Source organism: Myotis myotis, unplaced genomic scaffold (genome assembly GCF_014108235.1).
Source record: "Myotis myotis isolate mMyoMyo1 unplaced genomic scaffold, mMyoMyo1.p scaffold_m19_p_18, whole genome shotgun sequence".
In the NCBI taxonomy this organism is placed as follows: domain Eukaryota; kingdom Metazoa; phylum Chordata; class Mammalia; order Chiroptera; family Vespertilionidae; genus Myotis; species Myotis myotis.
In genome coordinates, this window is record NW_023416322.1 from 37,684,200 (window position 1) to 37,696,614 (window position 12,415).

Sequence of the window (12,415 nt, forward strand, 5' to 3'; positions counted from 1 at the left end):
AGCCCACCTTTGTTCGCTGCTTCTCACTGTGGTCCAACCTGCACTCAGCGGCAGACCGGGAAGTTTACTGGACTTCCTAGGCTGCGCAGAGGAAGAGCACCTGCCCACACCCTGTGTGCTGAGCACTTCTACTCAGTCGCTAGAATTCTCACTACATTCTGCAATGTATGCAGTATTATTCTCACTTTACTGATCGAAAAACAAACAAACCGAGGCTCATGGAGATTAGAACTTGTCCTGAGGCCCAAAGCCTCAGTGTGAGAACAGGGACTAGAACCTGCTCTGGCTCCCATGCCTTCCACGGTGCTCATTTGACCAAACCACGTCACAGGCCGGGACCAACAGGGGTTTCTATGGGTTTCACTCACCCATTTTCTTGGGCAGCAAGTACACGTCTTGCTTGTAGCGTCCCTCGGGTGCATTATAGAGCTCTATCAGTGCCAAAGCCTAAGTGGGAGGAGAGGGTCAAAAACACAAACCCTGCGCAGACGGCGACACAGCAGGGCCCTCTCCCGGGACCACTGCTCTGGGCCCGTCCACTCGTCGCAGTGCAGGACAAGAGGCATGATGTCACGTACCTGTGTGGTAGCCGTGATGGACAGCACAAAGGTGGGGACTGTGGAGCAGCTCAGGTTGAGCAGGCGGCCCTGGGGAGGGAAAAGGGAGCCCTGGGTGAGGGTGCTGTCCCATCGCAAGTGCCAAAATCAGCCAGTCATGCAAATGCAGGAGGGCCCTTTCCGCCCTGGACTCAGCTGGTGGAGGAAGAGTTCCCCTTCCAGGCCAGGTGTGTCTTGCTTTCTGCAAGTCCTGAGTCTGACAAGCCGAAGACTCAGTTGCGGCCAGGAAGCAGTGTGTTACTTAGTCAAAAGTAGATAGTTCTGTGAGTGATTCTACTTTGGGGACCAGACCATTTGAGAAACACATCGCTATGCAAAGACAGAGGCTCGGGAAACAGGCCCACTGTTTACGCCCTCCCCGACTCCCCCAGGATCTAGCTCCAGGCGAGCACGGCTCTGGCGCAGCCCCGCCAGGCATACCTCTGCCAGCAGGACGACGCGCTTGCCGTCGGGCCAGATGACATGGTCCACCTGAGAACGGACCCGCTCCCATGTCAGCTCCGGGGTGCGCAGGCTGGTCTGAAAGGCAGACAGCACAGGTGGCTGAATGGCTCGTGGGAAGGAAGAGGGCAAAGGCCCAGTGGGACATGCGTGAGAAGCCTCACCACGTCAATTTCCGTGTTGGAGTGGCCCATGTTGCACACGATACAACTGTTTTTCATGCGGTCCAGATGCTCCCGCGTCACTACGTTCTTGTTTCCTGAAAGTAAAGGCAGGCGGCTGAAGAGATGCAGAACAAGGCGCTGGGAGCTGTCAGTGAGAACGTGGAGAGGAGGCTCACTGGCATTAAAGGGCACGTACATGAGAAAAGACATGTACGTTGCATAACGAACAGCTCTTCGGGCGACGTTATTGGTGGTAAGACCGCGCAGTGCACGAACCACCGATCAGCTGCCTCTTGCACACCTCCCACTGGGGATGTGCCCGCAACCAAGGTACATGCCCTTGGCCGGAATCGAACCCGGGACCCTTCAGTCCGCAGGCCGACGCTCTATCCACCGAGCCAAACCGGTTAGGGCACGGGGAGAGCTCTTTGTTCTGAGGACGTGCCAAGGCTCTGAGAGCTCCTCCAGTTCAGAGCCCTGACCCCGAGCGCGGCCTCGGTAAGTGAAGTCAGTCTGACCACCGTGGGGACAGCCCGAGTGAGCACTCCCGCAGGACAGCACGACACTCACCTGTGCAGGTGATCACCACGTCCACTTGCCGGATGACTTCACTGAGCTTTACCACCCGGAACCCATCCATGCTGGAAGAACAGGAAGGACACTGAGCAAAGCCAGGGGGCAGGGGCCGGAAGCTGCCACTAACCGAGACTAGAAGTTCCTTTCTGAAGTCAGATCCAGTGCCACCCCACAGGGACGGTGAGTGACAACTATGCTCAACGACACCCACTGGCCTCCTCAGGCTCCCCAAGATTCCACCCAGGAAGCGAAGAGGCCCTGGGATTGCACGGGAGAGACAGGGCGACCCCAGCCTCCTCCTCTGAGGACTCTGCAGGGAATGGTTCATGCGATCACTCACGGACTCTCAGAAACAAAGCACGCGGGGTGAACGGAGCACCGTGCTTACCAGGCCTGCAGAGCACAGATGGGGTCGATCTCTGTGATGTAGACGATGGCTCCGAGGGCCTTGAGAGCAGCACAGCAGCCCTTCCCCACCTAGAGAACATGAGAGAGCGTCAGGCCTCAGGTCCACCAGGGCCTGGGCACCAGGCAGCAGGTCTGTGGGAGGCGGGAACTAACGCCCTGAAGTCACCCATCATCTCGAGAGCCCTGGCACGAAGGCTCCCACCCAGGCAGAGTGGAGACAGGTCCAGACTATGGATGCTGCGACCTTAGCCAGACATTCCCTACTGCATACAAGGGCGGGGCTTGGGACAGGAAATGGGATCAAGGGAACAAAAGTGTTACCAGTAGGGAAACAAGGCCAAGAAGAGCAACTGTAACTCTAGTTTCTTAGTCCAGAAAGATCTGGTCACTCTCATTTGAGATGCATTAAACTCAAGGACAGCCAAGCAGCACAGGAACTTCTGCGGGCTGTCGCTGATGACAACGCAATCCCCTTCACCCACCCTAGCTTAGAGACAGGCAACTCTGTGCCAGTTGGATTCCACCCCTCACTCCACTGCCAGGTGCTTGCGGGGCTAAAATGCGACACAGTCCCTTGAATTAAGTCTCAAAACAGGCTGTTGTTATAAATGGGGGAAATGGCCCTAGCTGGTTTGTCTCAGTGGATAGAACATCGGCCTGCAGGCTGAAGGGTCATGAGTTCGATTCTGGTCAAGGGCACATGCCCGGGTTGTGGGCTCAATCCCCAGCAGGGGGTGTGCAGGAGGCAGCCAATCAATGGTCCTCTCTCATCATTGATGTTTCTGTCTCTCTCCCTTTCTCTCTGAAATCAATAAAGAACATTAAAAAAAAAAAAGAATGGGGGAAATGATACCAACATTCCATCCCATAAGACAAAGTGGTAACATCTGAACTTGATTCATTTCATATGTCTTCATTCATAAATCTGAATAAAGGACTTCTGCTATTGTTTTGAGATACATTATCTAAGAGTATTTTAAACCTGTGCCAGTGACGCCACCCGGAGCACACAGCCTTCACGTGGCATTTCTGGCAAGTCCATGAAAAGACAGGCACTGCGGCCCTGCTAGTTACCTCACCGTAGCCACACACCACCACCTGCTTCCCACCAAACATCACGTCTGTGGTCCTCTTCAGGCTGTGGAGACAGACAGGGCTCAACTCGAACACCATTAGCTCAAACACAGTCCCTCGCACAGAATTCAAAGTGGGGGGCAAGCCCACAAGAACTGGAGGCGGAGAGGCGGGGCTCCGTAAGGAATGGACCCAGAGGAAGAGCAGGGGCGACGACTGGAGGACTGACAGGGAGCACTGCGGCCCGCCCATGTGCACGCCCGTAGCCTGATATCCGTGCTCTTCAACCTACCCATCCAGAATGGACTCTCGGCAGCAGTACAAGTTATCAAACTTCTGTTTGGTAACAGAATCATTGACGTTCATGGCTGGAACACAGAGCTTCCCCGCTTTGGAGAGCTGATACAGCCTAAAGGAAGAAGCCACAAAAAACAAGACCAGTTAGCTGGTAAACAGGACGCGTGGCAAATCTGCCTAATCCTCTCCAAGCTCCATGCTGCCTCCCCAGCCTGACATGCCCACGGATATTAGTAAACAAATGATTTCCTTGTCATCCCTCCTCACTTTCCTTGTCATCCCCCCCGCACCCCCCCCCATCCCCTTTATTTGGAAGGAAAAAAAAAATCCTTTCAACTGAAGAAATGGACTTCCCTTCCATAAAAGGGGATATATTTCCTTAGGCAGCAACCTCTCAATCTTTACCATGCCTACTGCTCATAAACAAAGATGATCCAAGATTCTGATTCGGTTCCCTTGTGCGTGAGAGCAACGTGCCACGTGCCCCCAACTGAGAACGCTTTTGCGAGCATCTTTAGGTCCTCTGACAAGCCGAGAATATTTTGCCCAGTTTTATTTTTTGTAGCGTATCTGACATCGTTTCACAATAGAATTTTTTCCTATTTCAAATATGAAATTGTAATACAATATTGAATACAGTTTTTCAAGACATACTCACTCCCTACCTCCCAACACTGGTTGAGAATCACAGTGGAGTAAGTGGGAGAGAAAAATGTGAACTAGAACCTGGAATAACTTCCTTTTAGGGTCTCTTGGATTTTTCAAAGAACTCAACACCTACAGGTCTGAAACACGCCCTGCAGCCTGAGAGCCCAGAAGAACTCGCTGAGCAAGGACACGGGGCGGCTACTCCAGAGTCTGTTACCTGTGCACACCAGTCACGCTCTCTTCCACAATGCCTCGGATCTTCTTAAACACGTTTGGATACTTCTTATAAACCCAGTGGGTTAAGTCTCCCCCATCATCCAGGATCTACAGAACAGCCAGAAGACTTCTATGGGCATTCAGGCTGCTAGAGCTGGGGGGACCTGCGAACCACTTTCTGCGCTAGTGAGCGAGCCCTGCACGTGCTGGGAGGCGCTGCTCCGAGCTCTGGGAGCAGGCTGGGACAGTAAGCAGTACAATTTGTTGGTGTAAAATGGTTAAAAGGGTTCCTAAGTTTGTTCTGGACTCTAGTGAAGAGTATTAGGCTATTCACACACTCATTTTTAGCTGAGTCTTGAAATATATAGCCCCTTTCAATGCAAAAGGAGTCAGGGCAGGAAGGAAGAAACGAGACTCCTACTCCGCAGAGGTACCACATCATTTCCTGCTGTCTCATTCTGCCGTGCTGAGTCTTCCCCTGCCCCCACCGGTGCCGTCAGTACTCAGACCAGTTCTCAGACCCATTCTGAACAGGCAGCAGGCTAAACACTTTGGCATCAAAGTAAGTGTGTCAGACCAAATTTCCAAAACATACTCAGGGATCCATGCTTTGAGGGAAAAAAGGCAACAACTGTCTTGTCCAAGTGTAGGATGAACATGCATGATTACCATGTTGGCTTGCCACCCATCCATGTTCACACAGCGGTCAATGCACCACCAGAAGTCATCTTCCGACTCGCCCTTCCACGCGAACACTGCAACGCCTGTAAGGAGGACACAGGTCAGCTGCTGCTCCTTCGGGGCATGTCCTAGACCAGCCGTGGGCAAACTATGGCCCGCGGGCCGGATCCGGCCCGTTTGAAATGAATAAAACTATTGAAAAAAAAGACCGGACCCTTTTATGTAATGATGTTTACTTTGAATTTATATTAGTTCACACAAACACTCCATCCATGCTTTTGTTCCGGCCCTCCGGTCCAGTTTAAGAACCCATTGTGGCCCTCGAGTCAAAAAGTTTGCCCACCCCGGTCCTAGACCAACAGCACTCTCTGGAAGGGCTACAGAAACCATGCTAGAAGGGAAACAACTTAGGAAGGGCCGAAGTCAAAACAGCGCCTCTGAAGTAGAACCCCTCGTCCACGTGGCTGAGCACGACAAACGGCGCTGCCCCAGGTGTCAGGGACGTGGGAAACCACTTCTGACAATGCTACAGTTGGGTTATAAAACTGCGTGCATACTGAGATGTAGTTCATCTCTGGAAAAGTGAATAGAAAAATTTTTTAAATGGTCAAATTGTGTCTGCGTAGCAGGATTATGGTGTTTTATTTTGTTTTGGAACCTCCTAAATTTTTTGCAATAAACACCAGAAAAGAGTAAATAAGACAAACAACAGTGTTATAAAGTTGCTTTCTGAGCATCCTAGGGAGATGCGAGATCCTTAAAGAAACTTCACAGTGATTTTCTTTTGAACATTTTGACAATAACAACCATTTGATATTTAACTGAACTCATGAGTGGCCATATATTTCCACAGTGACAGTGAACACCACCTTATCTAACGCGCTATCAGTGCAGAAGGCACTGCCCGTGTTCTCCTAAAGGGATGAGACCCTGGGTGAAAGGAGACCTGCTGAGCTCGTACATTTTAACATTCTTCCTCGTTCATTTAACATTAGAGTTGGGCACGTCCCCGTGTAATTAGTCTTTTCAAAAATCACTGTTAATGACTATATAATATTCTATCATGGACATGAACCTTAAGTTTATTATCCATTTTCTTCCTGTTGATATTTTTATTGTCCTCCAAATTTTACAGCCCCTAGACAGACATGGCACTGTAGAGACGATTGTGATACATAAAAGTTATGTTTGAATAATTATTTGGAGGCAAAGTTGGTAATAACAGTAACAACAAAAGCTGAAACTTACCAGCCTCAGCCAGTGCTGCAGCCACTTCGTTCTGCGTGGAGTAGATGTTGCAGGCAGACCAGCGGCACTGGGCCCCCAGCGCACAGAGCGTCTCAATCAACACCTGCGGAGACGCACAGGAGCCGGGATGAGGACGAGGGGGGGGCGGGGCATGGAAGAGAACCTACCCAGCAACGCTGCAGCGACAGTGCCACCAGAGTGTCATCCAGCGAGGCAGCACACTGGTGTCTAACGTTACCCAAAAGCTATGTTCCTAAAAGTCTTAATAACACTTTTATATCAATCCTGTTTTCGCAAAGCTCGATCTCCCTAAGTCAGGGTTGCTGACAGTCGGCTGCGCCCGTACAGAGTAGAAAGCCCCATTACGGAGTAACCGCCTACTAGGATAGCATTTGGAGGCCGGATAGATTGGGAGGAAAAGGAAGTTTATAAAAAGCTGTTATTCCCCCCCTCATCAGAAGTCCCTCTGTTTTCTCCCAACAAACTCACCGCAGTCTGGGCTGTGATGTGTGTACAGCCCACTATTTTAGCACCAGCCAAGGGCTTCTCCCCCTGAGCGCGTTTCCTGAGTGAAATCAGAGCAGACATGTCTGTGAAAGAACAGAGGATTTGAGCTAGGTCTGCACTGGCAGGCTCACAACTCCTGCCCAGCGACAGCGGGGGCGGGTCTGGATCTGCTGAGATACGGCGAGACACGGTAGAGAAACCCAGCAGAGTTCTGATCTGATAACTGGCAGCTTCAACACATCAGTGGGGGGTTGTCATCCAATCACTTGGGATTTCTGCCTTCTACGCAGAGGACTGAGCAGAGAATGAAGTAAATTCTCAAAACTGACCAAACGGAGGGTGAGTGTTATCATGCACTTGGGAGTGGCCCTGGGCTCCTGCATATGCCCATCGCACCAGGAAGAAGCCTGCCCCCGCAGAGCCCCAGGCTTCTGTCTGGCCATGCTGTCTAACCCCATCCCAGTCTCCCTCCCAGTACAGCACAGGCTTCCAGTGGGAAAGCAACACCAGAGTGAGGAGGCCTTACTGGGTGTGGGTGCAGCAACCAAGATCTGACAGTCACTTTCACTCTTGCTCCAGCAGAGGGTGCTCAGGACCGAAGACCAACCGTGGCCCTAGGTTCCCACATCCTGCTGAAAACCCTCCCACGCTGCTGCTTCTGGGAAATCTGGGCCCCCGAGCTCAGAGCTCGGCTGGGGCAGATCCCGCAGAACCAACCACCTTGCAGCAGTGAGCCCAGACTTGCTGACGCTGCAACCAGATCTCTGGACTTGGTGCCATGGAGACAGGGGAGGTGGGGGAACAGAAACTACTGTCGATGACCACATGCTGAGAACAGGAAGCAGGAGGACCAGGACAAGAGTCCTGAGGCTCAAGCTCCGTACAGAGATGCGACTGTACAGAGGTCCAGGATACTGGGTTTTCCCTGAGACTTTCAGGTTAGCTTTCAAGCCTCAAGTTGTGTGGGTCCGATGACCAGCAAGTGGCTGCTTCTGGTCCCTGCCTACTCCCTTCCCTTACCTTGCTCTGCGATCTCAATCTCCCGGCGTCCAAATTCTGCCTGCTTGATGTTCTTCACGCAGAAATTGCTGCTGCCCTTGGAGTTGGTTTGCTGCTTATCCCGGGGGGAGACCTCATCATCAGAGCTGTCTGTGTAGGACGCAGCTAGAGCCAGGAAAGAGAGAAACAAGAAGGACAGAGAAACCCCAATGGCCCCAACTCCACAGAGTGCGGCCCCCAAGGACTCCCACTTCAGTTAGGCCAAGACTCTTCATTGCAGCCACTGTTCCTCGCTCCCAGATCTGCTCCCTGGGCCTGATAAATGGGGGAATGAAACTGCTGTGACCTTTCAGGGCCGAGGCCCTGTCACCACCGCAATGATACTGGGCGGTGAGCGCCTGAGATGAGGAGCCACGGACCCCAATCTGGCACAGGCCTAGTGCATCCCAGAGCATCGGCTACTTGGTCCCCACCTGAGTGGGAACTGGACATGGCAAAATGGAAGAATAATTTAGGGCACATAAGGAATGCTATTTCCATAGATTACCATCTCAAACTTAAGCAACTAAAGCATTTATCAGAATCTTGTGGAAGGTTTGTTAAATCACAGTTGGCGAGGCCCCCCTACCAGAAACCCCTTCAGAAGGTCTCAGGTGGAACCCAAAACTGACATTTCTAACAAGTTCCCAGGTGCTGCTGCTGCTGTTCAGAGGGCCACACTTTGAGAATCACAAATATGGACGAAAGTGATAAGACAATCTTACAAGGGCTTTAATACTAAGTTGTGCACAAGGGCGGGGGGGGGGTGGGGAAGGAGGCCTGAATGAGGGGCCCCTTGCACCGTCCAGTGCTGTGTACCTCCAGCACACAGACCCTCAGCTTCTACATCCTTTCTAAGTTAACCTTCTAGTATCCACTCTAAAGGTGAGACAGGCACAAAAGACCACAGCCTGGCTGGTGTGGCTCAGTGGTTGAGCACTGAGCCATGAACAAAGAAGTCACTGGTTCGATTCCTGGTCAGGAAACATGCCAGGGTTTCAGGCTCAATCTCCAGTAGGGGGCATGCAGGAGGCAGCCAACAGATGTTACTCACTCATCAATGTTTGTTTCTATTTATCTCTCTCCCTTCCTCTCTCTAAAATCAATAAAAACATATATATATTTAAAAAAAGGACCACCTCCATGGGGCTAAGTCAGGAGAGAAGAACTAAGAAGAAACAGAGCTGGAGCCACAGTCGCATAGTCTTTCCCACTCGAGAGGTTAACGGGGAGGACACTTCAGCAGAGAGGATAATGCAGTCAATGAAAGGAGAGGGAATACTCATCTTCACTGGTACAATTCAAGCGGTCTTGGAGACAAGAACGAGAAAGACAGGAGGCAGGGTACATCTTATATAAAGATCAGAAATTATGCTTCCCAAGTACACCTCTTTTCAAGGCCAGTTTTGTCAGCCAAAATGCCATTGATTTTCTCCTTTGGTAATGTGGGCGGATGAATAGACGATCGTGGGAGTGGGAACCCGCCCAGAACTACCAGCCAGGCACAGCCACAGACCACACACGGAGACAGGCGGGGGCAGAGAGCCTCAGGGTGACAAAAGCGTCCCCAGCGACAAGGCTGGCTGGGAACAGTCCCATTGCCCAACCGCTAATGATCAGCTTTCAGCACACAGATGGGCAGCCCTGACAGGAGGTGTTTGCAGATTCTAGATAAGCACCCGGGAGAGAACTTGCTTCCGGCTCCAGAACAGGAGAGAGCAGCACCTGAGGTCCTCACCTACCTGAGCTGTAGCTGTCGGTGGAGGACTGAGAGATGGACCTCGACAGAGAGCGGCGGCCTGTCTTGGTGGGGAATTTGGTGAACTCCTGCATGTCATCAGCAAACTGGATTTGCTGTAAGAGGAAGACAAAAGGGTTGCAAGCTTACAAGGATTCTATGAAAGGTTCCATTTTTAAGGCCATACACTGTCCTCCCTGAAAGCTGTTACCATGTAGCTCCCACTACTAAGCCAGCAGCTCCCCCCTCATCCCCGCCAGACAGGAGGACACCCCACCTTCTGACGCTTCCCCAAATGCTAATTACTGTCTCTGCCCAATTGTTTCAGCAGAAATTGTTTTTTGGGGGAGGGGTGGCTAAAGACCCAACTTCTTTTGGTTTCTGTCCAATTTCACAAATTTTCCTACCCATATTCCATGAAATTTTCTTTCCTCTTATAATCTTGACATATTAAACCCTTTATCCTGCCCTCCCAACTCAATAAAAACAAAAACAAAAACAGGCATAATCTCATATTGCTTCTGCTTGTTTTCAGAATATTCTCTACTAACACATTCTTATCCTGAAGTTAGCAATGGTCTTCTCTTTGGAGAGAATCATGAAGAGATGCTTGATGGTGATGAGCACTGGGGTCAGAGGCCAACCACACACCTAACCTCCACAAAGCCAAGGTATCCCAGACCTCCCAGATCGAGTAAAATACCAGACTATTCTAATGAAAGAGAAATTAAAACACTCATACACACCATAGTCAAGTCCAGCTAATTAGGACTAATTTGAAGGTAGGAGAAAATAATGACTTGGTAAACGCTGCATTAAAAACTCCCTTAAATGAAATAAACCAGAACTTGGTCATTGTTTAAAGATACTTGGAAAACGGGCTTTAATAAACAGCAAATAGCTTATAATTAACATCATTTATAGGCAAATTAATGGCTGTTTCTCAAGTGCATGAAACACTTTATTCTGTAAGTGGTTTACACCTTCCTCCCGAATTCCCATTCACCCCTGATAAACCCTTTCTTTAAACTTCAGCTCCTGGAAAGCAGAATGGGTTGGATTCCCCTCCCAGTCTGACTAAACCTGAAAAGGTTCCCATGGAGAATCCATTAAGCGAAGTCTTCAGCAAACATGTCTGGAAATGTAAGCTCTCCCAGGGTAAGCTCTCCTCTCCATGGTTAAATTTAAATGGACTTTAAATAGCTTAAATGTCAAAAGCACAACTGCCTTTTAAAAAAATATTTTTATTGATTTCAGAGAGGAAGGGAGGAGAGAGATAGAAACATCAATGATGAGAATCATCAATCAGCTGCCTCCTGCACGCCCCCTACTGGGGATTGAGCCTGCAACCCGGACATGTGCCCTTGACCAGAATCAAACCCAGGACCCTTCAGTCCGCAGGCCGGCGCTCTACCCACTGAGCAACACCGGCTAGGGCACAGCTGCCTTTCTTAAAACAAAAACACATACAAAACCTCCCCTCACTGAAGTGGCCACAGCTCAGCATGTGCCTTCTGGGCAGGATTTCCCATTGCATGTTCACGTGACTGCAGTCAGCAAGGCTAGTTTTACTGAAGAGACTAATCCAGGACCAAGGTAATGACTTTTACCCCTTATTCTGGTGGCAGGGAGAAAACACAGAACACTCCCCGGGGGCAGCCCGTCCTCCCTCGGCCTCTGTGCTCCTCCCGTTGCTCCTCCTGCAGCAGCCTATTGGGAAGCTGCTCTCGGCCAGGCTGTTACGTAAGGCTTCCGCCCTGTGCATCTTTTTCCAAATGGTTCCGGTATGTTCCCAGACACCACCTACCAGGGGTGAGGGAGGGAACTGCAGTGACATTAGCAGGGGTTTTTTTTGTTGTTGTTTTTTTTTAATAAAAAAGAGGGGCAGCTACGGCAAGATAGAAGTGTGTTTCTTCAGCACCCTAAGACCTGAACAGTCATAATCCACCTTGTATTAATAGAGTTCACCAGTCGCCTAAAGCTTAGCGAATCTTTCCCACCTAAAAATATCAGACTGTGCGGCAAGCGGCTTACAAAGCAGTGCAAACCCCACCCCCTAAATGATAAATGCGGTCCATCCTTGAAGTGTGCGGAATGTCAACTCAAGTCACGACATGGATGGATAGCTGTCTAGTCTTGTAGCTTTTTGGTATTTTCACTGCTTCTAAAGAGGGGTGACAACATCGGCTCCTCTCCCACCCCAGACCTCCAGGCTGCAGAGAACCTGTATCCCCACCGTGGCTGCACAGCCAGGAGCTCTCTTTCCCTTGGCGTATCCCTCCTGGAGTGTGGTTCACCTTCACAGTGTAAATAAAACACTGTTGTCAAAAACAATTTTGGGACGTCACAGGTTCTCTCGCTAGTGAAACCAGATCTCTAACAGCTTCTAACTGGGTTGGCCTCATTGCATCGAAGCCAATGATGATTGCAAAGTTGTTCTGTTTACATTACTTCCCACTATCACGATTTCTTCCAATCATGAAGTCTTCATTGGTGTCCTTCAGTGTTTCTTCAAATCCAGATGTGCAGGGAAATGCTAGGACTGAAGGTGATGTAGGGTGGGGAAGTGGGGGGGGGGGGGAGCTAGATAGTTGAAAATGAAAAAGTCCAGCTACAGAACTATTTTGTGTTTGGATACTCACCACCCCATAAAACAGCCTTACCCACCACCCCACACACACCAGCATCCATTCCTGAACTACTTCCACATCTGAGACAGGCTAGAAGGTCAGATTGACCCATTCTCCAAATACAGGCGTCCA

The 12,415-nt window shown here is 50.4% G+C and overlaps 1 protein-coding gene across 3 annotated transcripts in view; it reads right to left on the minus strand.

Annotated features, from left to right (window-relative positions):
- The window catches only part of AHCYL1 (adenosylhomocysteinase like 1), a 32,108-nt gene that overhangs the window by 3,343 nt on the left and 16,350 nt on the right, over positions 1-12,415 (minus strand). For all 3 annotated transcript variants that reach the window (XM_036344105.1, XM_036344107.1, XM_036344106.1), the window contains exons 2-15: positions 9,658-9,769; positions 7,898-8,041; positions 6,860-6,960; positions 6,371-6,473; positions 5,111-5,205; positions 4,443-4,549; positions 3,573-3,689; positions 3,281-3,344; positions 2,187-2,275; positions 1,793-1,863; positions 1,223-1,317; positions 1,038-1,136; positions 579-647; positions 369-447 (exon numbers count right to left, since the gene is read on the minus strand). In XM_036344105.1, coding sequence (XP_036199998.1) covers positions 369-447; positions 579-647; positions 1,038-1,136; positions 1,223-1,317; positions 1,793-1,863; positions 2,187-2,275; positions 3,281-3,344; positions 3,573-3,689; positions 4,443-4,549; positions 5,111-5,205; positions 6,371-6,473; positions 6,860-6,960; positions 7,898-8,041; positions 9,658-9,769 — 1,345 coding nt within the window. The remainder of the gene's footprint in view (positions 1-368; positions 448-578; positions 648-1,037; positions 1,137-1,222; positions 1,318-1,792; positions 1,864-2,186; positions 2,276-3,280; positions 3,345-3,572; positions 3,690-4,442; positions 4,550-5,110; positions 5,206-6,370; positions 6,474-6,859; positions 6,961-7,897; positions 8,042-9,657; positions 9,770-12,415) is intronic.